At 38.1% G+C, this 27,443-nt stretch overlaps 1 protein-coding gene across 1 annotated transcript; it reads right to left on the reverse strand.

The window, feature by feature from the left end:
* Window positions 1–3,341: 3,341 nt before the first annotated feature.
* Window positions 3,342–27,223, reverse strand: es1 (ES1 protein, mitochondrial). The gene is made up of 7 exons (XM_039770143.1): window positions 27,104–27,223; window positions 21,076–21,128; window positions 17,111–17,224; window positions 11,652–11,771; window positions 9,359–9,451; window positions 5,951–6,116; window positions 3,342–3,476 (listed from the first exon to the last, which is right to left on the reverse strand). The coding sequence occupies exons 1-7, from the start codon at window positions 27,221–27,223 to the stop codon at window positions 3,342–3,344; spliced, it is 801 nt and encodes a 266-aa protein (XP_039626077.1).
* Between the last annotated feature and the right edge of the window lie 220 nt (window positions 27,224–27,443).

Below are 27,443 nucleotides of genomic sequence, written 5' to 3' on the forward strand. Positions count from 1 at the left end.
TTTGTGGATGAAAAAACCTTCCTAATGAGAGAGGTCAGAGGAAAATGGCCGGACTGATTTAAGCTGACACAAAGGCTGCGGTAACTCAGATAACCACTCTGTATCTATGGTGAGCGGAAAAACATGTCAAATGTTGAAGTGGATGGGCTACAACATCAGAAAACCACATCAGGTTCTACTCCTGTCTGCCAAGAACAGCAACTTGAGGCTTCAGTGGGCACAGGCTCACCAAAACTGGACAGCTGAAGACTGGAAAATTGTATACTGGTCTGATGAATCTTGATTTCTGCTGAGGTACACAGATTATCGGGCCAGAACATACACCAATAGCATGAATCCATGTACCTAACTTGCCTTGTGTCAACAGCCAATGCTGGTTGTTTTAATGTGAAATTTTGCATAAACTTAAGAAATATTTTGTATGTTTATTTGTAACTTAGACAAAGCAATGTAGTATTAGTGTTACATTATAGATAATAACAGCAATGGTTTGATGGTTTAAGAACCCCTTTCCCCCTTTTAGGACTGAGTCTTTGTGTAATTTTACAATAGGGTTGGGGAAAGTTCCTCAAACAAGTTTGACTAATATTTCTCTGCTAAAGTGTCTCAGTCAACCCCCACAGGAAAGCCAGGCTACCTAACTGCCAAGCTTTACCTTAACACATGGTTTGGAGGGCAGGTGTGAATTGGTCTGAAGTATGGCTGTTTTGTACTGGCTTGTATCAGAAGCTTTTAAGTACCATGATGCCCTATTGGCTCTAGGGGTTTGACAGAAAAACTATAAATTTGCTTGCTTTACCTCATCCTCTCTCTCTTACCAAACCGATGAAAGACCATCTCACACCATGAACTGAAAAGGACAACACAATGAAGAGCACAGCTCGGCAGCCATATTGAGACAGGCATGCAGCCTGTTCTGAAGAAAGCTGACCACAAATGATGACTTAACTACAGACATTTTAAGTAATTAACAAGTCTGTGTGCCGCCTGAAACTACCATTTATCAGGTTGTATAGTTGCCAATATTCAAATGTACTTTGCATATTGTTTTTATTTATGAATATTATCAATAATACATTGTTTAAATTGTAACTTAACTCCTGCTTGTCTATTACTACACCTAATTGTCTGAGATTATACATGTAGAAGGGAAGGTGGGGAGACATTATATGATGTAATACCTTAAAAACAGTCGTAAGTCTGGGAGATCTGAGACATTCTGACAAATACATACATACATATTAATAATACAAAAGGGGAAAGTAGAGTAAAATATTACTCTACCTAGACATAACACTGGTGCTGGTGGTGTAACGGTGTGGGGAATGTTTTCTTGGCACACTTTAGGTTCATAAATATCAATCAGTTATCAAACACTTCCTCCGTTTAGGAGTAGGTCCAAAGCCCAGATAAATAGGGAGAAATGGCATCAGGAAAGGCATCCCGCCAAGAATATCATACAGAAGCCTTTATTGGAGAAGTTTAGCCACAAAATGCAAATAGCAACCTCATATAAAAATGAGAATAGCTATTGTAGAAGAAAAAGAGGAAAAATATCAATCAGTTGTCACTTGAAAGCCATGAACTATTTGAGTGCTGTTGCTGACCAGGTGCATCTTCTAATAGTACATTGGCTACTTCCAGCTTGACAATGCACCAAGTTGCTAAGCAAAAGTTGACTCAAAATGGTTTCATGAACATGTCAATGAGTTCAATGTTCTTCAGTGGCCTTAATGATCTGAATCGAATAGAACACATTTGGGAAGTGGTAGAACAGGAGATTTCCAGCATGGATGTGCAGTTGACAAATCTGCAGAAACTGCTTGGTATAATCATGTCAACCTGGACCACAGTCTGAAAGGAATTTTACAACATCTTGTGAAATCCATGCCATGAAGAAATGAGGCTATTTTGAAAGCAAAACAAAGCCATTTTCAGTATTAGTATAGTGTGCATAATAATTTGCTAAATCAGTACCCTGTAACAAACTAGTCTAATAACCACAAGACCCATTGTTTATCATTGACTGCTAGATATCATGGTTGAGAAATACAGAATCCAGCAAAAGCACTGACAAAAACCTATGTAACTATTAGAATCATGTTGCTTAGAAGCTACAACTAAGAAAATATTAAATTGTGTTTATTAGTATAATTTTTTAGTGAGCGTTACATAACTGTTTGGTTTAAAAAAACATATGGCTGTGAGCCTCTAGTAGATCTCAAAATGATAGTAATTGAGTTTGGTGTACTAAAACAATGCAGATATGTATCTCAAATCACAGTCTGACTATTTCTTATTTGGACATTTTCTTTCTAGTCAACTTACTTTGATATGCACCATCACATACAAAAATCTGATTGTAACTGCTAGAGGTCAGAACAGCAAAAACCTAGAGGAGACAAGTAAATGTTGCAGCTCTTTTCTAATTATGGAAATACTCACAGACAAGTTTCATTTTTGAAATGATTTATTTCATTCTTTGGTCTTTTCTACACAGTACTGCATATCTGTAACTCGTCATTTCTATAAATCACGCTGTTGTCACTAATAATTAAAGCACCTTTGTTGTGAGACTGAGTTGCTGAATAGAATGTGAGGAGGAGCTGCACAAAAAAACATCATTTTCAGGTGGAAATGTATTAAATTCAGAAGCAATTACCACAAGTTGAGTCCAGTGCCCCGTCTATGTGTTTTGTCTTCACACTTCACTTTCACATGAGTGGCAACAAGGATGTTTCATTTTATCTGAAGTGCTAATGGGGATTTTTTTTTCTCCTTTTCTTTTGCCATCTGGCTGACCAGGATGAAGTCTTTAGCTATACAATGAAATTAACAATTTTTCAACCACTAGCTAAAATTGCTCATTTGAGATCCAACATTAGACATTCAATGTCATGAATTCCAGAATTGACAGTGGGACTCAGGCAGGGTGGTAAAAGACATCTTCAGAAGCAATTTGTTTGCTGCTTCCTTCTGCTTGGACCGCTTCATTAACATTACCAGCTTGACACAGTTTTCAAAATGTCACCCGTGGTACTGTCAGAAAGCATTATAGCTCAAGGCCTGAGTTTCACACCGTTTCCCAAATAAATAAATGAACATACACATTAGACAGACAATTAACTGCACTTTGTAATTCTCTGACCCCATTTAATACAATTTCACAGCAGGTGATCCTCAATTACTTTTTGGATTTTGAAGTCCATTCTGAAATGTCCCACCCCCTTCCCTTCCCACCCCCCCTTTCTGTGTTTCTTTGCAGATCCTCTTCTCCTGGTTTCTCACAGGACAACCCCAGTCTCCAGTGACCTGCCCACCCTGAGTTTAGGGTGGGGGCTTTATTTTCCACACATTCGCATTACGTGCTTGACCATGTTGCCAATGCCATCAAAAATGTAGTGGTAGTGGTAGTCTGTCTCCCACATGAAAGTTGGGGTGCTGATCACCTTATTCTTCTCATCCACATAGACCTCGTAAAAAATCAGTTAAGGCCAAAAACTCAGAGGAACAAACAGTCATAATTTGGGAAGGGTGGTGGGGACAGCTTTTTTATAGGCAGTGGAGAGAGCAACAAGTACAGAATAATGCAGGTTTAAAAAGTTATTAATGTACACTTACCATGTTCAAAAGTGTGGTTAAAGAAACACTTCACACAAAAATGACATTTTCTTTTCTATTATTTAGCCTATATGGTTAGTAGTGATAGGCAAAGAAAAACTTTTTAATCTCATGTTTTCATGCAAAAATAAAATAACAAAATCTGACAGAGTACACACTTATTGTGACCAATGATGGACAGCAGCAAACAGTATAAAAATATCCATGAAAGAATCTCTCATTACCCATGTCTCGTAATCCATATGTAAAGGCATCCAGTCATATGCCCTCAAGTCTCAACATCCCAAACACATGCATTTTTACTAAAATAATGTTTAAAAAGCCACAGCTGGTCTCTACTGAGCCAATACTGAGAAATTAATGCATATCTGTATTTCTAGTAGAATTGATCTACTGCAGTTCACTGGCTGTTCAATTCATTCTTTATGCAGCTTTCAGTTAATTCAACAAGAATTATGACACAAACCAGAAAAAAATGAACAGATAACTCTAGTTCTCAAGTCCTTACACTGGCTTACAGTTAACTTAGGGGTGATTTTGAAATCCTACTTTATATTTATAGAAAATTGAATGGCCAAGGCTCAACCTAATTATCTGAACTTATCATTACTTACAAACCTGAGCACACATTAAGATGCTGGCCTACTTAAGATTCCACGAATTATTAAAATAACAGTGGAGAGTCAAAGTTTTAGTTACATGGCCCTGAAGCTGTGGATTATGCACAAGTAGAAAGCAAATTCTCTCCCTCATAATGTTTCTCACTCACTTTTCTTTAATGTTTAACCTTCAGTTATCAGCAAGTTTCAGTGTAGTTTGCAATGTTGATATCATGTTAAGTGCAATGTTTCTGCAAAATGTACTCTTAACAATTTTCCAACTGTGTCCCTGTGTTCTTGATAAACTCATTTTAAAGTAACAGTCTTGATCAACTGTGCTAATTCCCTTCATAACTTTGAACACTTCAGTCATGTCACCTCTTAATCATTGTTTGCTTAAACTAAAAAAGTTGAACTTCTTCAATCTCTTCTCAAAGCTCATGACTCTTAGTCCTGGAATCAGCCAAGTCGCTCTTCTCTGGACTTTCTCTAGCACTCAATGTGTTTTGTAATATGGAGTCCAAGACTGACCCCATTACTCCAGGTGAGGCCTCACAAGTGCATTATAAAGGTTAAGCATAACCTCCTTGGACTTGTACTCCACACATTGGATTAAATAACCTAACATTCTGTTAGCCTTTTTAATGGCTTATTAACACTTCCCAGAAGTTGATATTATTGAGTCCACTGTGACTCCTTGGTACATTTCATAAAGGGTACTGTCAAGTTTCAGACCTTCCATCTATTCCCACCTGAATAAACTTATCTTTCCATTTATGTAAAGTATTCCAAATCGTAACCTTAGATCTTCAAATGAATGTCTCCTTAGAATTCCAAAAGCTAAACTTAAAAGAAGTGGTGAGGCGGCCTTCTGCTGTTATGCGCCCAAAAATCTGGAATAGCCTGCCAATAGGAATTCGCCAGGCTGATACAGTAGAGCAGTTTAAAACACTGCTGAAAACACATTACTTTAACATGGCCTTTTTATAACTTCACTTTAACTTAATCCTGATACTCTGTATGTTCAATTCTTCATAATAACTATTCACAGTGGCTCCAAAATCCATACTGACCCCTACTCTCTCTTCTGTTTCTTTTTCCGGTTTCTTTGTGGTGGCGGCCTGCGCCACCTCCACCTACTCAAAGCATCATGAAGCACCAACATTGATGGACTGAAAGCCAGAAGTCTACGTGACCATCATCATCAGGTCCTTCCATGAAAACCCTAAATACAAAGAGGACTGTTTCATTTATGTTAGGTAGATTGCCCAGAGAGGGACTGGGCGGTCTCTTGGTCTGGAACCCCTACAGATTTTATTTTTTTCTCCAGCCTTTGGAGTTTTTTTTTTTTCTGTCCACCCTGGCCATCGGACCTTACTCTTATTCTATGTTAATTAAGGTTGACTTATGTTTATTTTTTATTGTGTCTTCTATTTTTCTATTCATTTTGTAAAGCACTTTGAGCTACATTTTTTTGTATGAATATGTGCTATATAAATAAATGTTGATTGATTGATTGAAAGTATAGAGATCACTCGCAAGTTAAGCCTCCTTTCTTTGTAGTATTATTATTCTTTACAGAATTAACTTGAGTTAGACCGTTCTACAGTTATTTTGTTAGGTCTCTTGCAAAAGTATCGCCCATAAACTTGGCATGTCATTAAAATATAATTTCGCAATTGAAGACATGAGAAAAAAAAAGATTACCTTTTTTCCAAGATAAAGGATATGTAAGGCTCACGATTGTTATGGCGTGCTCCCATGTTCTTCACAGCTTGCACCATGTTGGTGTAAGGCCAACGACCCCAGCGGCTGCTCTCATCACGCTCATGACCCATGGTAATCTCCAGGTTTGGTAGAACTCTACATGCCAAGACTGGGGACATGGATGACATTCTGAGGGCAAAAGAAGAATAAGAGATAGGAGAATATGTGAAAACCTTCTTGAAGTTGACAATGAGATATTAGAGTAAATAAGACAAATATCAAAATGTAAAATACTGGAACAACTGACCTCAGACAAACCACTGACAATGACCCAATCACTGCTATTGCTAGGTGAGAACAAATAAGTGGTATGGCCAAGAGTGAGGTATGACAGGAGATGAAGATGGTACAATAAAGAGAAAGATGGAGAATGAAAGTAGAAGGCAAGCTATCCAAGAGAAACGAGAATGAGGAGGCAATCCAATGAGATTAGGCAGAAGTGAAACACCATTCAGTATGAAATTAGTGATAAGTGAAGCAGAGATGTTTGTGAAACTGACTTTAATATTTGTTTTTCAAAATACAAAATCCACTAAAAATATTTTTGGAGGTTTTAAAGTTTTTGGGGTAGCAAACAAAGATTATTATTCCTTCAAAGCTTGTTCACACTGGCTATACTTTTAATTCACTTTAGTAGAAGGAGAGGTGCATTTTTTTAAATGTTACATGCTGCATATATTCCTCACTCAGACACATCAAAACGCACATTACTGTATATTCTCCATAGCAAAACTCACAACATGGAAATCCACTGAGTTTCCAAGCTTTGACTTTCTTTCTGTCTCTGATTTGTCTTTGGCATTGTCATCATATTTTACAAAGTGGGTGTCCTCTTACCATTACAAACACAACACCCATCGGGTGGCTAACAAAATCTACCTGTGACTGGAATTTGAGTTCAGTGATGGTTTTTTTTTTTTTCACTAGAGATCTTTAATTATGATTAAGCACTAAATGACAGCCAGATTCCTATAGAATTAGTGCTTGAAAATGCTTCCAGTCTGGTACAAAAAATCTTTTTCCTTGAGTCAAAGGCAAGAATTTTGCTGGAAACGAAATGTTATTTCTTTTACAGCTTTTTTTTTTTCAAAGTCAAATGCTGAGTTTTGTTTGAATACAATTTCACATCATTGGTTTCCCTCATCACTGCATATGATAGTTTTATATGTAAGGAAACAATTATCGGAAGTTCTGTGCGAGCATTTTGTAAAAAGTATAAAACATGAAAGATATATCATGCATCATTTCTTAAAAGTTACATTTATGTTTTCATAAGTAATTTACAGCTGTGTCGGCAAGGAATTACAGGAAGAAATAGATGTCGAAATTACAGATGCTTAAAACTATTTTAGCAGGTATTGAATATTTTTTTCATGCTTTGTAAATCCTGTAATTCTTTGTGCTTTACATTATTTTTATCTCATCTTTGATGGAGTCATTTGTATTTCTGGTAAGCTGGTTTCTAACCACAAGCTAGCTTTTTTTATCAGACGAACAAAATAACACACCAGTATCACCAGAGATTACACACTCATTCTGTACGTGCATGCACTACTTCCAATTCTTTGAAGCTAGAAGCTGATCCAACCTCTTGGGAGTAAGAAAGCACTTTGTTTGTGTCTTTGGGGATGGGGGTCCTGAACTCGCTTTAAGATCCACTCCTCTCAGCTGTATCTCTAAGTTAGTCATGGAGCACTGACATGGAGTGGAAGTCTTATTTCAAGAAGGGAATTCCAGCACCAAAACTGTAATATCAAAAACAGTATAATTTTTTCCTGTTTTGGCCAGCGGCTGGGGGGGGTACCCAGCCGGGATGCCCGGAAGGACCGAAGGAGGGATTACACCTCCTCCGGACCATGAGGGGGCAACCGCTCTGGTGGCTATGGCGACCACAGGAAAGGAGCATGGAAGCTTAACCCTATAAGGATTAAGTGTTAAGTGTTTTTTGTTTTTTTTTGGTCACCGTCAGGGGGCACCCAGATGCCTGATACCCGGAAGTGCTGGGGGGATGAAGACCAGGGACACCCGGAGTGCCGGCAGTAGCTCATTGGGAGGCACCTGGAGCACGTCCAGGTGAATGTAAAAGGGGCCACCTCCATCCATTCGAGAGCTGGAGTCGGGTGGAAGAGGACGAAGCCTGGTGGAGAGGAGTGGAGGCGGCCAGAAGAAAGGCATTAAGAAAAAGGCCTGGACTGAGGATGATTGGTGCAGGAGCACTGGGTTGTGTGCGTCATTGTAAATAGTGGAAATACTGTAGTATGAATAAACGTGTGTTTGGGTGTAAATCAGCGGTGTCAGCCTGTCTGTGTCTGGGCTGCTTTTCCCACTGTATAAAGTTGCAGAGAACATGACAAAGGGCATAAAATCCATCTGAGAAGAAGAACTACACCATGGACAAAAAAACAGATGTCAAAAACAGAACACCATAAATAAAACTTTTCACACAGTGTGCCTGTGGGACAATTTCAGGGCTTGTCAACTTGTAATTCCATTTTGAGCCACAGGTTGGCACTGTCTGATAACACTTCTCCTCTCCTTTCCCCTGCAGATCTGGAAACTTACAAATTGAGGTCATGTGATATCACTTCCTGTTTTGGGACTCCTATACCCAACCCTTCTATCTCACCGCCGTCATAACCGGCACCACCGCTATCTTACACCAATCTGATGTTAGACTCGTGTCTGTAATGACATTTCTGATGCTACACGTTAAACCTTGTTTTTTGTTTTTTGCTTCGTAATATATGGGATTTGCTTGAGTGCGCCCCATCCCTTTATGTGTGTTTGCGTTATCTTTTAGAAGTTCATCACTTGAACCTGGACCTATGATGCACTTCATACCATGTACCTGTTATCTGTTGCAAGATAAGTAAGAACTCTGAGTAACTAGTAAAGAGACAACTGAAGACCTGCTATCTCATGTTTGATTGTTATTTTGTAACACACTCATGGTGGCGTCAGGTAAACTCTTAGGTTTTATAACCTTTTAATGGTTCAATTAGGAAAATTCAGAAAACATCCAAAAATACAAAGAGCAGCCAATCCCTTCTGTGTTCTGTGTTTTTCGGTCTCCTCTTTCTTGTGTCCCTTCTTTTATAATAACATACAAGTATCTCTATTATCCTTGTGTTTATCAAAAACATTTATTATTCTTTTTCTAAAGAAAAATAAAATGGGAGCCTTTTCCACACCTATCTAACTAATTATTGGCATTTATAAAGGCAAAACCGATAATTAATTAATAGAATAAAATCAATCCATTCTTCTCACCCACACTTTCCCACACCTACTTCACTTATTGCTTATGGCACATACAGGTTTTTCTTCGCATACAAGAAACAGTGCTGCAAGTTTCTGAGTCTATGGCTTACCCAATAGGCTTGCGGGAACGGTGGAATTCCTTCATGATTCGCTCCACATCATTGTTGATCTTGCAGTCCTTTCCATCATTGTTGAATGTTGACCTTTAAGGGTGAAGAAAAAATATTTAAAGCAAAGTTAGAGGTGTAAATTCAGTGGTCACAGTAGGCAGCGTGTGATGCATTATAACTCTTTATCTATTTCCTGCTCCTATATTGTCCTATATGGAGTAAGGGAGACAGGACAGAGCAGGGAAGGTCAACAATAAACGGAATGCCAATCCATTACAGGGCACACTTACATAAGCACACACCCAGAATTACTCTCATCAGGCCTAACTTGCATGTGTTTGGAAGAGAAGATGAAAGCTTGAGTATGTGGAGAAAAACCAACACAGACATATGGAAAACATACAGTCTCCACACAGACAGGGCTTGGGCTGCTAAAGTAGTCACAGAGTAGTGCTAATCGATGTGCCACCATGTAAAGCTGAGCTCAGCCTTAGAATTTATGTTTTTTAATTCTTTGATTTGTTAGTAAGGAATATATTTTACAAAGCTTGAAAACTGCTTTAATTGTCATTTCTTTTTCTCCTCTAAGACATCAATAATTTCAAATCCACTTAAAAGATTATGGGGTGCTACATCTCTTATAAACAATACGGGGTACAACTCAGGAAAGGGATTCATTCATGCACACACCAACACACAGATGCCAGTTCAGAATTGCCAATGAACATAACACACAGGTCTCTGATAATGTGAGGGGTAAATTGGTGTAGCTCCCACAGATATACAATGGAAAGAACTGAACTTCACACAGACAATGAGTATACAGTAATTCAACCCCAAACTGATGGATCAGTGAGACAGCAGCATTAACCACTGTATCATGTTTCTTCTTAGTATCTAGTATCTAGTATCTTAGTAAGTATCTTTAACTTCTTAGTAACATAACAAAACATTCTCAAACACATTCAGTCCAAATCAGGGTGATTAGAAGTCAAAGCAGTAGTGGGTGCAAGACAATAAAGCATTCCAGACAAGATGTCAGTCCTTCACAGAGTGTATTCATGCACACACCTATGGACACTCTCATACAATGCAAAATATTTTTTCTCCATTGAAGAAGGGAAGTGCCACACTGCCTATTTTGAAACCTTTATGTGTTTTTGAAAATTTTTAACTCCTCCCTAAATTTGGCATCCTAATCTGATAGCTTGCAATAGCCTACTGGCCAAGAAAAGACATTTGCTACCCAAATGGGAAAGAATACATGGAAGCCCTCATGAATGTTGGTGTATAGCTGGTGTTCCAGCAGCAAACACTAATTAATAGCTCTATAGTTACTATCGAAGGAAAAAACGATGAGGAAAACAGGCACAAAAATGATCTTGTCATGTCTAAAAAAAATTTATATGCTCATGTCAATGATAAATATCCCTATTTGAGCTTGGAATCTGCAATTAAAAAAATTGCACAAAGAAAAGATTGAGTGAAATGTATACACAGCAGAGTGTATCAAGCTAACATCAGTCAGTCCATTTCTATTTGTTCTGGTAATGTTAACGTTTACCTTCTAATACTCTGTACTATGGACTGCAGTAAATTCTTCTGATAAACCAATAAAGTGTTACGGTATTTACTCCTCCCGAAATACAGCACCATTTTGAATTGATGTCATAATCTGAAGTCAGACAAATTCAGACTTGATAGATCAAACCCGAGTTTGCGAGTAGCAATTCTGAACTTAGTGGGGTATTTTCTTTACATTTTCCAATTTGGAGGTTGGAAATTGTGCATTCCAAGTTTTAGCTGAATGCAGTACATCACTAAGGAAATGCAGTACCTGTTTTAAAAACAACAGATAAAGTGAATTAATAATCAGTTATGACACCATTTGACCTCTGTCCATCCTTCTATTTCCAGACCTGCATATTCCATTTTAGTGTCATTAATAACTGTAGGCAATCCTGGTATATCAGGTTCATGATGGAAACCAACCCTTTGTGGGGTTAAAGGACCCACTTATGTCCACAGCCATGCACAACCAATTTTAGAGCAAGTAATAAGACTAAAACACTCATCTTAGCAATATGGGAGAATAACGTGAACTGACATGCAGAGAACATGCAGAGTCCATACACAGAAAGTGACAAGATGAATATTAAAAGTCATTCTCTTGAAGGTGTGAAGAAGCTGAGTCCATAGTGTTTGCTTTCACTTAGAAATAAAGTCCTTGCTAATTTTAAACACATGAAATTATGTACTATATCTATAAACTGTAAAATTTTAGTTAACTCACAGGTTTTTGGTGATGCCATAGCCTCCAGGGAAAATGACAGCATCAAAGCTGTTGACATCCAGACGAGAAAGATCTTGCATTTTTCCACGGGCCAGACGGGCAGATTCTATCATGACATTCCTACCAAGGAGAGAGAAGTCTATCTTAAACAATTGTTTGGAGCATAGAGTGAGCTGTGATATACATTATGATGTGCAACCTGTGAACATGGTGTTGGTTTGGCAAAGCCTTTAAATTGTATTGGTGAAAGGAAGAAAATGAGACATGGACAAATATGGATAACCTTTCAATAATGCAATTGATTAGTAAGATATGAAAAGAGAGGTTGTAGAATGCTGGAGTTTGGTATTTGAAAGGCACTGTAAACAAGATATGGCGGCAAAGGGTCAGACCTCGAAATGGACTGGTAATTGGGTAATCTTATGAGTTGGGCACCTGCTTGCTATCAGGCAAGACAGAAATTAAGTATTAGTATATTCAAGACAAAATGATAGTCTGCTGTAAAAATAAGAGTAAGTGGAATAGAGCTATGGCTACTACATATAAGAAGGACTTGACAGATGTGACGGTTTAATCTACACACTCTGAGCATATCACCCAACCATCTTACACATTAACACTATAAGAACTCTGAGAGCCAGTGTATCCTGATAGCATCTCTGTTACAAAGTGATCCAATGTCTCGTTTATACCCCGCATCTTCTCATTTAACTTGTATCTCGCAAATATCGTATTCGTAATAGGCATGACAAACGCCAGCGGCAGCGTGTCTATAAACTTAATTTATACTTACGGATCACTTTGTAACGGAGTTAAAATTGCTGTAACGGAGTTAAACTTGCAGGTGAAGGACTGTGCTTATGCAAACGAATAGGAAAGCAAGGTGTAAAGCTTAACTTTAAATTAAGTTCATAGACACACTGCTGCTGGCGTTTGTCATGCCTAAGACGAATACGATATTCGCGAGATACAACTTTACTGACAGGACGCAGGGTATAAATGAAACTTTTGATCACTTTCTAACAGAGTTAAAATTGCTGGTGAAGGACTGTGCTTATGCAAACGAAGATGAGATGGTCAGAGATAGAATGGTGTTTGGCACAGACTCAGCAAAAATGCAAGAGAAACTTTTAAGTGCCTGGTCTGAGCTAACATTAAATAATCGCTGGTGAAGGACTGTGCTTATACAAATGAATAGAAAAGCAAGGTGTAAAGCTTAACTTTAAATTAAGTTCATAGACACACTGCCGCTGGCATTTGTCATGCCTAAGACGAATACAATATTTGCGAGATACCAGTGAAGGACTGTGCTTATGCAAACAAATAGAAATCAAATGTTACGTTATTTTTAAAATTTTTCCTTTTCTATTTCATAACTTTTTTAACGCACTTCTTCTCCGCTGTGAAGTGCAGGTATTTTGCTAGTTGTTAATAATTAAACATGTGAGGATACAGTGTCGCTGCACTAGCAAGGATCTGTTCACGGATTGTTCCTGCCTCGCGCTGTATGCACTGCAAAGATATTTCAATATTCCTTAAAAGTTTTGAAGAATCTTCATTCTAAGCTTACAGATGGCTTAACATCTATTACAGGGCTAATTGTGTGGCAATTGGGTATTTGGAGAAAGGAAAGTAAGGACAGGAATTGGGGGTTAGTACATTTGAAAGACACAGTACTGCTGCAATAAATTATTTCATCGAAGGTCGCGCACAATCGCTGCACCACCGTGTTCCCATGTTTAATAACATGCTTTAACATGACATTGATATCAAGTATACATCTCAGTATTTGAATTATTCAGAGAGCTGTAATATTACAAATGTAATGGATTCTGTGTCCTGTCGAAAGAAGAGAAAGCCTGGAAGCACGTAATGATTCACACACAGAGCACATAGAAGATCAAATACAAAACAAAGCATTTAACATGCTACTTTAGTAACAATGGGATTTGAGAAACTAGTAAATTAAACGATTTTAAGATGAAGTTTATGATGTTCTACTTTAATGACAAAATAAACTACGTGATTAAAGTGGAAATTTTGAGATTAAAGTTGATATTTCGTGCTTTTTTCCCACTGTGTGCCTTTTTTTTCTCTGTACCCTAATAAGCTTTCATATGACACTCAGACGGTGGGCTACGACTCGCCTTTTCACGGCGACTTTGATATCTGACAACTTCTTTTTTATTTCTATGTCACTCGATCAACTTCCTTTTGTTGTTTATACCATTGTTTAAACCAACACATAGTACGTTTTTCTTTGCCTCCACTCGGTATTCGCTGAACTTCTATTCCCCCCTGTGCTTTTGCCATTGCCTTTTCACAAAACGCTGAATTTAAGGGCTGTTTATATTGATTTACATATTCAAAGAGGCATAATTCTGGGAGGAGTTGGGGTGGGACAGCAGGCACGTGCACGTGCGTTTCTTTTCGGGATTTATGTAGCGGAAGAACATGGAAGTGGGAGAACGCTCAGATTTATGCATCTGGATTTTTTTGTGCTTAAGCACATTTCCGCCTTTGTGCTTATGCCATGTTATAGTGTGAATTCCACGCACACCGTTTTGCATGTGGCCCCAGGTGTACCACTTTTGCATCCCCTTACAGGGATCAAAACTTAGATGTCACTGCCTGAGGCAATGCCTCTGATGTTGCACCACAGCTGGTGGTTCACTTGCTTGATTGGGTGAAGACAGAAATATTACATTCTTAGGTCTGAATCGCAGTCTTATTAATTGGGTGGTTACCTACCAGGTAACACCTGTGGTTGGGTGTTCAATTGGCAAACATCCACCACATCTGTATATGTGTACATATACAGATGTGGTGGATATATATATGTGTACATATATATATTACATAGTTTACTTTCAAATAATGCAAAGAGTACGCAACACATGTTTCGCCCTTATTTGGGTTCATCAGGTGTACACACTCCACTGCACCCCTTGTGGTAATTGAAAGTTGGCCATCAGCCTCAGCGTCAGAGACGAAGTCCCTTTACACTGTGCCATGGTGTGTGGTTCGTTTATTTCAAGGTCTGGACATCGGAGTAATTACATTTATAGCACCCGTGCAATCAAATCGAGACTCAGACTACGGATGCTTTGAATATATACAGTGTATATATACAGGTATATATATATATATATATATTGTCAGGGATGCCAGGGGCAACCTTGAGGGACTGGAAGAGGGTCAATGCCCACCCTGGATCACGTGGGGGCTGCCTTCCTGGTTGCTTTGGGGGCCACAGGTAGAGGGCTTGGAAGCCCAACCCTGTAGGGACCCGTAGTCACCGCCAGGGGGCGCCCCAATGCCTTGGGGACCCTGGACCTCAGCACTTCCGCCACACCAGGAAGTGTTGGGGGTAAGAAGAGAAGGGACACCCGGAGAGCTTCCGGGAGAACAACCGGCATTTCCGCCACACTGGGGCGTGTCCAGGGAGGAATGCCGGGACACACCTGGAGCTCATCCGGGATGATATAAAAGGGTCCATCTCCCTTCATTCGAGGCTGGAGTCGGGTGGAAGCAGGAAAAGGCAGGAGAGAGTGTGGAGGCGGCCCGAAGAGGAAGGCATTGTGTGGCCAGGACTGTGTTGGGGTTTGTGTGGCACTTGACTCATTTGTAAATATTAGTTGTAAAATAAACGTGTGGTGCTGATGAACAACATGTTTGCCTGTCTGTGTCCGGGCCGCGTTCACAATATATATATATATATATATATATATATATATATATATATATATATATATATATATATATATAGCAGTTGGAGATCCACAAAGGGAGAAAATGAATCACGTATCATAAAGTAGTTTTATTCCTCAGCTTTCAACCCTACCAGGGTCTTCATCAGAGGATAATGCTTAGACATACAAGAATCAAAGGCAATATATAGCAATACCATACAGGGGGAGGAGGGGGGTGGCTAGGTCCGTGTGTGGGGGTCCGTGTTTGAGGTTGTTGGGAGTGAAGTCTTGTTTATTAAGAATAAGTTCTTCTTAAGATTGTATATGCTGGATTTATGTCCAAGTGTCTGTTGATGGCGTTCTCATTTGATAACCAGGATTCAGCCAGCTCTCTAGCACTTTTATTATTGGCTTTAAATTTTACTTGTACATCGTCCCAATTAAATGTATGTCCTGTTGATTTAGTATGCTTATAGATCTATATATATATATATATATATATATATATATATATATATATATATATATATATATATATATATATATATATATATATATATATATATATATATATATATATATATATATATATATATATATATATATATATATATATATATATATATATATATATATATATATATATATATATTGTGACAGACGGCCAGGGACCCTGCCACGCCGGGACGCCTGGAGGGTGAAGGGACCGGGAGAGTGGGACTATTCTTCCCTGGGCACCTGGACGGTCCTTGAACTGTGAAGGACGGCACTTCCGGTACTCCAGGAAGTGCTGACGGACCAAGGATGGTGTACACCCGGAGTGCTTCCAGGTACAAGGGCAGCACTTCTGCCACACTGGGGAATGCTGCTGGAAGTTTATCATCATACACCTGGAGCACATCTAGGGCGTGATAAAAGGAGCCACCTCACTCCTTTCGAGGAGCCAGAGTCGGGAGGAGGAAGACGGAGCTTGTGAGAGAGGAGTGGAGACGGCAGTAGAGAGACAAAGGACTGGATGAGTCATGTGAGAGTCGCTGGAACCAGTTGTAAAAAGTGTTGTTAATAAACCGTGTGTTGTGGACATCTGGTGTCGTGTCTGTCTGTGTATATATATTTATATATATATATAAATACAGTATATGCATATGCACTTTTTCAGTAGGATTTTGGTATTATTGAGCAGTTGCTGATTAGCCTTATTGCCCAAGGGGATCAACAGTCTCGTAACCTACTGGTGTGAGAGCTACTGCACTACAGAGTATAAAGTAAATATATTTATGTGACTTAATGCTGAGTAACCCTATGTGGGCCAAAGAGCCAGCTCCTAGAAATGTTTCTTAAATTCACACCAATAGATTCCAGAAGAGAATGAGTCAAAGGTGTCGGACATTGAAAAATAAAAAAGGAAGTATTTTAAGCTCAGAGATCAGAAAAATACAGAAGAAGAAAAAACATTATTGCCTTAAAAGAAGGGGTCAAAAGAAATTTCCTTCCAAGTAGTTCAAGTACACCACGAATGAGGAAATGGAAATCTAATAGATAAAATCCAAAGATTTAAGTTTTACTGTATCTGTGGCAGCTGTCAGAGGTCAAAAAAAGAAAAAAAAATCAAAACAGGAAGCAGTGTTTCAAAGATCAGTGGGGTGAAATACAAGTGAAGGCAGTAAGTGTCTGTTGCTGTCTGTTCACATATTCTCTAATGAAAGTCCAAAATAGATTATTGCACCCAAATCAAGGAATGGAATAAGAGCAAATAGACAATCTCACCTTTGTTCTCCAGACACAGGCTGACTCTTCATGTGATCAACAACATGCATCTGCTGTTGGTTTGGTGCGAACATTTGGAACTTGGCTCCATTGCGGCTCAGATGGTACATGGTACTGAAACCAAAAAACACAGGACTCCTTAGTAAGATGGACCTTTGTCTTCAGCATGCGTAAATGTGTATTAGGATTCAAGAGATGCAGCTCATTAAGAAAAACAGACATCACACATAATAACATTTGCCTGAATCTTTTAATTGATTAATGGTATCAGGTCCTGCTGTTTACATATAGAGCTCAGAGTAAATACATCTGTTAATGCTATATTTTAATATAACAAATTAGAGGATATTAAGATTCGTGTTGGGCTATCAATTGCAGGCTATTCCCCTGTTATGTTTGATTGAATTTTGGATTTAACTTGTTAGTTGCAAGTCACCAAGACTTGCAGGAGCACATGTAATTTAAATCAGATTGGATACTCATCTAGAGCAGTGGTTCTCAACCTGTGGGGCGGGCCCCCCTAGGGAGGCATGAAGTAACAAAAAGGGGGGCGCAAACATGTAAAAAAAGAAAACAAGAATCAAAAATATAAAAAAACATCTGTTGAAACCAAAATAAATTAACTTAAACTACATTCTAATACTAAAACAATAAATATAGAGTTAGATAAATGTCTATAAAAGTTAAGTAGGTATAATAAAATATGCATCTACATTTTAAAAAAATGTTGGGGGGGGCGCGATTAAAACTGTTATGAAAACTCGGGTCGCAAATAAAGGTTGAGAAACGCTGATCTAGAGAACAAACAAGACAAACATATAACGTGAAAGGATCACACAAGAGTATAGGAGCATCTAAAACATTAATCAAGAACAATGTTATTAAATATATGACAAATTTTAAAGAACATTTCAACTTTTCTCCATGAAGAGAATTTGATTTTTTCCTGTCCCTATAATATATATAAAGTCCAACGTCTGTTTGCCGTCTGTATGTCTGTCCACTTTTCACATGATCCAGTATAATTAATATGAAAATGTAAAACACTCAAAGATTTAAATATTGATTTAAAATACCACCCACAAGAGACAGTTATTAAAGAAAAATTGGTCAAAAGTTTTGGCCAATTAACTCAAGGACACTAAAGATGTCAACACTGTTTTCAGGAAATGATTTTATTTTTTGTTTCACTTTAATCATCGCTAGTGTAAGAAACTACTCCAATAAAGTTGGCCTTTTAGCTTTGATGGATTTGTACTTTTTAGGGATTCCAAAAACGTGACCCTGTGTTAGGATATAGTAGGTTGGACAATGACTGACTGACTGACTTTGACAGTTTTCCCCATGATGTCTGTGGTGTAATGGACAGCAGGGATTGACTGGTTTCCTGGCTGGGATGATCCCTGTTACTTTACTTGGCTTGGAACCCAATGTAAAGGGAACACAGAAACAGAAACAAAAGCGTCCCCTGCCTCAGTCAGGAGGAGACAGCCTTTGAAGACTGTATGCACCCCTGATATGCTAGGTGTACCTATACACATACACCCTCACAGGGGGTACTGGAAATTGTAGTCCCATGGGGAGGACCAGTTGGGTTCTGTGAGTGCCAGACAGAGACCCAGAGACCAGAGACTTGTAGTAAGGCGTGGTATTGATAAAAAAAAAAAAAACAACATTTATTTGAACCTGAAGCTGGAGTTGTGCAATTGTGTCTGGGGTTTAGGAGTCTGTGAGGCCCCCTAGTGGCCAGAGTGGAAATATCTCTGAAGCACAAACAACTCAACAAATCACAATTTCTTAGTCATATTCTAAACATTCATAGGAACAGGAAAAGTTCCTTGTTTGTAAAAATGTTCTACAAATTTCATTCAAATACTTTTTCAGTGTCTCCTACCATTGCTGGTCTGTTATACTTTTATGTTTATTCAGTTTTTCCGTGAAACACTTTTAAAATTATTGGCCATTTTTGAATGGTGTAAGATCATTAATGAGAAGATCTGATGAGCCTGTTCTGTGACGTCCCTTCGATTTCCTGCATTCAAATAGTTAGATACATAGATAGATAGCACTGTATTTGACCCCATGGGAATTTCAATATATAAATTAAATATAGAAATATTATAAGAAATAAATGTTTATGGTGGGCTGACTTTTGTAAGGCAACACTAAAGCTGGTTTTATTTTTTAAAAATTCAAACCATGGAGCATAGATGTGCTGCCAAAGAGTGTTATTAGTGTAGACAAATATGTGGAATCACTCAGATCAGATTTTTCATGTTAATATTACTATTATGACAATCTTGTACAGACACTTTATGGGATCAGTTTTATAATACATATTCCTTCCTAAGGAAATCTCAGTGTTAACAAAGCAAATAAGGTGGAGCAGACGGTGAAATTAGAAGCACATCTGCCTGAACCTTCTAATAAATTAATTAGTGAGAAAAACAGTGCGCCCTCCCAACACTTATTCACTATATTGAAAATTCTACCTGTAAGATTTGAATTGACTTGTAAGGCTAGGCCCCCTGTACAGGAAGTAACGAAATACGTTTTTCATCTTTAAATAAAACATACTGTCTGGGATATCTTTATTTCATAATGGTCATGCAAGTTCAGAACATGTCCTTGGATTCTACTGCTCTATTAAGCCCACTGGAGCCACCGTAGATATTTACAGGGTCAACATTATCTCAGCATGCTAGATAAGACCTACTCAGGCCTCTACAAAGGCTTTATCCAATACCATCTAGATGACTGTAGCTACAAAGATTTGGAGAAAGAATCATACTCATGATTTATACAATATCTAAAGAGCTGGGTTAAAAGTCTTAGTGTTGCAGAATAATGTTAAGCTATATTGTAATGGAGCGACCAATCTCAAACAACCTCACAGGGAAATATTGGACCAGTTGGGAGAGGCGCTATACTGATTGCCTGAAAGCATCTATGCCTGCCAGTAGATCCTAGGGGTGTCCTAAGAAAGGTGCCAAGGAAATGCAACCACACAGGGGATCACAGAAATTGGCCTACTAGAAACAAGGATAACCAGGTGTGAAGGATAGCCAGCCATATATTCCGGCCCACACCTCGAAGCCACTAGATGGAGCCCTCCCAGTGGCATGGAGGTTCCCCGATTTTCCAGCAGGGCCTCATGGACCTTGTAGTTTTTATAAACAGCCCTGCTGGATACCATGGGGACCACCAGGAGCCGCTGTAGGGAGGCTTGGGGAGTGCTACGTGCACTATAACCTGGAAGTACGTCCTGGTCACATGATCAGTAGGAAGAACGTGCTTCCGGGATGAAGAAAAGGACTTTGTATCTGACCCGGAATTGATAAGGAATCTCATGGACTATATGGTGGATTCACTTCCAGGTCAGGAGATATAAAAGGACCATGGGAAATCCCAGACACTGAGCTGTGCTGGGAGGAAGGGTGGCTAAGTGTCTGGGAGAGGAGGAGAGTATTGTATTAGTTGTTGTGTATTGTATGAGTAGTGTGGAGTGGAGGGTGCTTAGTGCACATTATTATAATAAAAAATAATAAGTATTGTACTTTTACCTGGTGTTTGGTGTGGCACCTGATGGTTCAAGGGAGCAATAGCGCCCCCAACTGCTACACAGGATTTTAGAGGGCATCAAGTCAGCCTCATATAGGCTCAGGGTAGTGGCCAGACATGTACTTGGAGTGTCTAAACCTCTCACTACAGAAACAAAATGGCCACAGTGGGCTGGCAAGAGACCACAAGACTTCCAGGATGATAGATGTCAGCACATCATTCCTGTGACCATGATGGACAGTTAATGGTGAAACCAGGAAAGACTAATAGATGCCAATAATGTTCTTTGAGTAATACTGCTAAATAAATATTGTAAAACACTCCAAATTTAATGTTAAATACAGAGTAAGGAACATATCTAAATTCAGAATTGTGTTGGGTTGTGTTACAGAAAAAATACTTACTATGCTGCTTCATGAACATCAGTCCCGTCCCACCATCCACATCCAGAAAACACCTACAGGACATCAGAAGATACTTTGTTAACACAAACTAGATTATCACTTCTTGTAAGAACATGCTGTAGATACATCATTAAGTTCATTATCTTCCATTTTGGTTTTGTTGTTATTGCTTTTCTCTTCAGCACAATAGTCTGAGCTGCCGGCCCATGTAATCTTTTATTGTTCCCAAGTTTGCTCTCCTTTACTCATTTTACTTCATTCTTATGCTATTTCCATCTTTATTTTTTTACTGAAAATCTCCTGACCAATCTTTTTCAACAACTCCAATATATCCTGCTTATCAATCTCAATTCTGCTCTTTTCTGTTAATTCAAAATCCCACTTCATTCTAATCCCCATTTGTCTTGATCACTTCTCCAGCCAAGTTTTGGAAAACTTCAAATGCATTTTTAATGACAGTATTAACTACCTTGGATTTCATCAATATGTTCATTTTAAAAAAATCAGCTCCTAATAAACCATTCAGACAATTCTCCATTAATCTAGCCATACAATTTATAACCTGCTTGTTCAGTTTAAGGTCAAGGGAAGCCAAAGCTCATCACAGTAGCACTGGGGTAAAGGCATGGACCAGCCCTGGACAGAGTGTACTCCATGCATAGGTCACTTTTCTAACCCATTTAACCAGTTTTGAGTCAGTTGGAGCTGGGATCTACTCCAGCAGTATTGGATGCAAGGCAGGGTCCGAATCCAGACAGTATTTCCAGACAATAAAAGATAATGCAATTAAAAAAATCAGTGGGGGAACAAACTAAAGTTACACAGGTACTTTTCTGGTAAGGCTAGGTTGTCTACACCAAACAGGGTTAAATACTAATTTTTAGTATTACACACCCTGCTCAGCGAGATGTGAAGTTTAGACACTAAAGAAGATTTAAGGAATCCTTTAACAATTAGAGCCAAATTTAGACTATAAATCCACAGGGTACTATGTAAAATCTAAACCCTTAGCCAACTGTGTCCCAGGAGCTCCTTCTAATTTAATTAGACAGAAGGAGACTTTGATGAGGTGAAACAGAAGGTAGGAAGCTTTGGATTACGATACCATAGTGGTACGCTGGTAATTCTTCAGACAGATACTGTTGCTGTTTTAAAGACTTGTAGGTATGGATTTCCCACCAGCATGAACTGTGCTCCTCAATGAATAAAAGCAAAAACAATGGCAAAAGATTTCCATTTATTTTAAAGTATGCACCAGAGAAATACTGAAATTGATTAAGCCAGCTCAGGTACTGGATGGATGGATGGATGGATAAAAATCTACTATAATAAAAGGATGTGTCTGTGTGTCTGTCTATGTCTGTCCAGTTGCTATATCTCTCTTATCCTCTGTTATCCAACTGAGGACACACTGCAAATATTAACATTGCTTTTACGAATCCTGTACTAAATGGCAAGTGACAGAGGGATAGCAACCAGAAGGACAGACTGTACTGCAAAAATTAACACTGAATACATCTAACAGGGAATAACAGCAGGGCAGACAGAAATTATCTTATCCACTTTAAAAAAAAGCCAATTGTCTATGTGTCTCTGCATCTGCGTTGATATGTTACTGGCATTCCAACAGATGGTGCATCACAAACATTTGTAGTAATTAAATGCATTGCATTTGTCATTCCAACATCTGCTGTATCACAAACATTTGTAGTAATGCATTTTATTAAAACAAATATTTGTGATGCACCTTCTATTAAAATGAAAAACGCAATGCATTTTAATACTATATGCATTGCAAAATACATTCCAATGGATGGTGCACTTCAAGTATTAACACTGTGAGCTACGTTGATTACTTAGATTTCAGTCCATCTTAGATGGGTAGCACAACTAGTAAGAAGAGCACCAGTTTCTCACAATTAGATTGCACAAGTTCAGGAATTGCATAGGCAAATAATAAAAATAACAATAATAATATTGGTTCCTCATGACCCTGTATTGGATTATGCAGATTCAGAAACTGGATGATTATAAAAGAATAAGATGAAAAAGAAAAGAAGAACTGTAAGGGTCTGTAGAGCACTGGTAAGCACAGTCTTCAGATTGTGGCTTCGGCTCTGCCTTTGTGGAGTTCCTCCAATGTCTACATTGGTTTATCAATGTGTACTCCAGTTTTCCTTCCATTTTCCAAAGATGTGCACCTTAGGTTAAGTGACAACAATTGGTAAATAACTTGTATTTTATTGTGTTATTTATAGAATACAAAAGAAAGAGCCACTTTACTGTGTGATAGACTGATATGCTGTCCAGAATTGGATCCTCCTTGGTGCTGTTCACTTAGGCACTGGCTATCTTACAATTGAACCAGATAAGAGGGAAAGAAATAGGATGGATAATAATAATAATAATAATAATAATAATAATAATAATAATAATAATAATAATAATAATAATAAAGAGAACCCTAACTCTGCCCAACTTGACCACTCTATACAAGTGTGTACCCTCTGGGTGTATACTAACTGGCAAGACAAAACTTTGACTAGTGATAACCAAGGAATGTTACATTCAGCCAACAAGCCTTGTCATGCTCAGACAGAATCTAAAGTGAGGCATTTACTTTTTCGTATTACTCAATAAGTATGTTTGAATTATTCTTTTGGTTTTGATGTGAAATATTTTATTTTCCATAGTTATTTTTGATGTGTGCTTTACATTTTGAGCATTAATGATCGGTTGTTGCCTGTGACTGTCTTGCTTGACTTTTATTGGTGGTGATTATTGTTGATGCAGGTAATAGAGACTTTAAGATTGCTGCACAAAAAACAATCCAGATGATTTATCATCAAAAAGAATGCACATCGCCATATGGCAATCCTTTTGTGCTACATACAATTTCAATGATCAGCTGGGAGCCTCCCAAATGTGTTTACAGAGCAATGTCTAAGGTAATTTTGGTTTGTTTCTAACAATTTGTATTCCAGATTTTCAACAAAACTCCAGTATTACCTGCAGCTGGTAATAAGCAGAATGTCAATTGAAATAGTTTTAAATATCAAAAACAAAGAAAAATGTTTAGATCTGCATTTGATGAACTTGCACTCCACGCATGGTTTTATCTGCCTTGGACACAATGGTGTTTAGGCTCGATACCTGCTACACTACCACCATCCCTGAATTGGATTAAGCAAGTTTTGATTGGATTTTTGGATTCTCACAACTTTAGCTTCTTAAGAATAAGAATTTTTGTCAATTGTACTGTTAAAATTTGCATTTGCCTAAATTTGAGCAGACCGTTACACTGCAGTCCATCATAATAAAAGTTATTAATATTCATCAAATGCTCAATCTAGTTTACAAGTGTCCATAACCATTTTACACAGTCTAGAATAACAAGTCTAACATTAAACTCCATGGCTTGGAGTCGGATTCCTCATCCACTCAGATCACTTTCACTTAAGCAAGGGGTAAATACTCCAGTTAAGGGATGAGTTATGTTTGAATTTTTTTTTTGGTTGCTGCTTTGTGGATTTCTTGAAATGTCTATTAAATTCTTACATCCATTCATTTTCTTTATCTATTTTGATCAATCAATTTTTAAAGCAGGAAGAAACCCTGGTCAGGATGCCAGTCCATCACTGGCCTCTGTATTACATACAGTATATAAATGAATGTTCTTTAAATGCTTAAGGAAGACCACATCTGGAATGCTGTGTGCCTTTCATGTCAGCACACTACAAATAGACTTATCAGCTGTAGAGCGAATCGATGGACTACGGGATATATCCTACTTATCTTACATCTTTATAGCTCTCTTTGTGTGAATCAATGAGATATTGTTTCACTGTGCATTTAATTCAAATTTGTGTGTTTATTAGTCTAAACATACTGTTGGTGCTTTATAGCTGTAAATATGTGTAAGGGCTCTGAGCCTCTGTACTCAGCATAGAGTGCCATACTAAAAAGAATTCAATTAAGAACAGAGAAGGATATAAACTCTAAATCTTCAAAAGTCTCAAAGGCATCAATAAAGTTGATCCAGCACTTTGCTCCATTCAGACAAGGACATCGGTGGAGATGAAGCTGATTTGTATTTAAGACCCAGCTTGAAGTCATACATTAAAACGGTTGAATCATGAAGTAGAGACCCTTTAAAAACGTCTAGATGAGGTACTGGAGAAAATTATTGTCTTTTCCAATCTATTAAAACTGAATGGTCTCTTCTCATTTTAAAACTTTTTTTTTCTTAATGAATCACTGTTTTATTTTCATCTATAAAAAATGTTACAATACAAATTGCTATAAAGATCTTATGCATTATTTACTATTGTTCTATTTCCCACTGTGATCTGGGGCTAAGGAGCTAAAGGTATCACTCTGTCTTCCTTGCTTATAATAATAATAATAATAATAATAATAATAATAATTCATTACATTTATATAGTGCTTTTCTCACTATTCAAAGTGCTTTCCACTCACGGAGGACCCAGGAAGTGAATCCACAATCTCTTTACTGTGAAGCAGCAGCGCTGGTTAATTAAGCTGGACAACTTAGATACGCCTTTTCATAACTTAGTATTATTACTCTTTTATTATTTTCTGTCATTAATACTTCTTTTAAAGTATGTCTTTAAAATATACAGTTTCCCGCTTATAAGTCACTTGCTTCAATGATAGATGAAATCTCTGTTGGGTCATGTCCTTCCATTCTGTGCATCTCTTTTAAAATGTTGAACTCCACTCTTAAAAATTAAAGCGCTAAAGCAGTTCTTCAGAGCAATGCCATAGGCAAACCCATTTTGGTTCCAAAAGAAAAAAACAAACCATCCACATGGAGGTTCAAAACAGAACCTTTTAGTAAGATCTGTAACAGGCTCCATAAATCACAATGAACAGATGAGAACAGATTTGTGAAATACCACTGGTTCATGATTTTTAAAGGACTCTCGCTGCATACAATAACATAGGCTAAGTTCAGGTTTCCTTGACCTGTGTGTATCCTACAAGGTAGCCTACTATACAGTACATGAAAGATTTCGATTTTGTGTATATGTTGGGTACCTTTTAAAAACCCAAAGAACCAATTTAATATGGAAAGAACCCTTCACAGAATGAAATGGCTCTTTGTCAAGAAATGGAGCTAAAAGGAATCGCACAACCCAGTAAAGTGCCATTAACAAACCAATATTTTTAAGAGTGTAGTAGAGAAAAGCCAAGCAAAATGACACCTTTTATTGGCTAACTAAAAAGATTACAATATGCAAGCTTTCGAGGCAACTCAGGCCCCTTCTTCAGGCAAGATGTAATCGAAGAAGGGGCCTGAGTTGCCTCGAAAGCTTGCATATTGTAATCTTTTTAGTTAGCCAATAAAAGGTGTCATTTTGCTTGGCTTTTCTCTACATTCATAATGGCTAACACGGTACAACAACCTAGTACTAAGAGTGCAGTAGAAAGTTCTGGAAATATCTGGGACGAGGCAGGACCCAACCTTTGATCAGGAGCCAGTTCATCAAGGCTACACTCCCACAGTAGATCAGTATAAAGGCAAAAGTCAACTAAATGCCCAGATTTTTGAGATGTAAGGGAAAACCAGAGATCGTGCAGTAAATTACATGCAGACATAGAGAAAATATGCAGCCAATCCGTCGCCTGTTAAAGCAGTGTAACAGCAATACTTATCATTATGCCACCATTAAAATCTGACCTCACTCTTATAATTAATATTTTAAATTTTCCAACAAAACTATTTGTTTTATTTATCCTTATGTGTTATTGGAAGAACGCATCACCATAACAAGTTAACAACATTCTTACAGCTGAATACGAAATCCAGGTTGACCCTGAACAAGCCGAAACACATAGTTCCAGCCATAAATTGCACCTATCTTAATGAATGAGCTGCTCACATTTGAGATGAAAATTTGTCTGTTGAGAACATGGTGGCACACACTAGATGTCAATATTATAACCCCAAGCACCCAACCCTCTTTGTCAGATTCCATAACTGGATCAATTCATTGCTACTTACCAGAGCAACATTGGTGTTCCCCCAGTTTCCCCAGTCTCCTGACTGGTGGACGAGGCAGACAGGTTGTCTTGTAAGAACAGCTGCCACCTGTTTTGCCAGCAATGCCCGTGATGCCAACATGTTGGTTTATTGTTGTTCGCTTTTGGAGGCTGAGTCCTTTTAACTTTTCAGACCCTTTAACTAATGTGCTTTAGTGCCTGTTGAGGTGAGTAATGGGTTATTTATCTGTCTAGGGGTTTCTGACGTCAGTCATAAGCTTATTTCCTGTGCTAAAGTAACTTCTGTTCCAAAGCAGACTCTTTCCTCTCTCTGTGGACTTAAATTTACTGTGACACAAGGA

This window comes from Polypterus senegalus, chromosome 11, assembly GCF_016835505.1.
Source record: "Polypterus senegalus isolate Bchr_013 chromosome 11, ASM1683550v1, whole genome shotgun sequence".
Classification (NCBI taxonomy): domain Eukaryota; kingdom Metazoa; phylum Chordata; class Cladistia; order Polypteriformes; family Polypteridae; genus Polypterus; species Polypterus senegalus.

Excerpts from the sequence above, each read along its gene's own strand:
- es1 (XM_039770143.1), bottom strand. The coding sequence starts at position 27,223 with ATGTTGGCATCACGGGCATTGCTGGCAAAACAGGTGGCAGCTGTTCTT. Across the intron at positions 17,225-21,075 it reads GATGTTCATGAAGCAGCATA|TACCATGTACCATCTGAGCC; the intron begins GTAAGTATTTTT and ends TTTTGGTTTCAG. Across the intron at positions 11,772-17,110 it reads CCTGTGTCTGGAGAACAAAG|GAATGTCATGATAGAATCTG; the intron begins GTGAGATTGTCT and ends TCTCCTTGGTAG.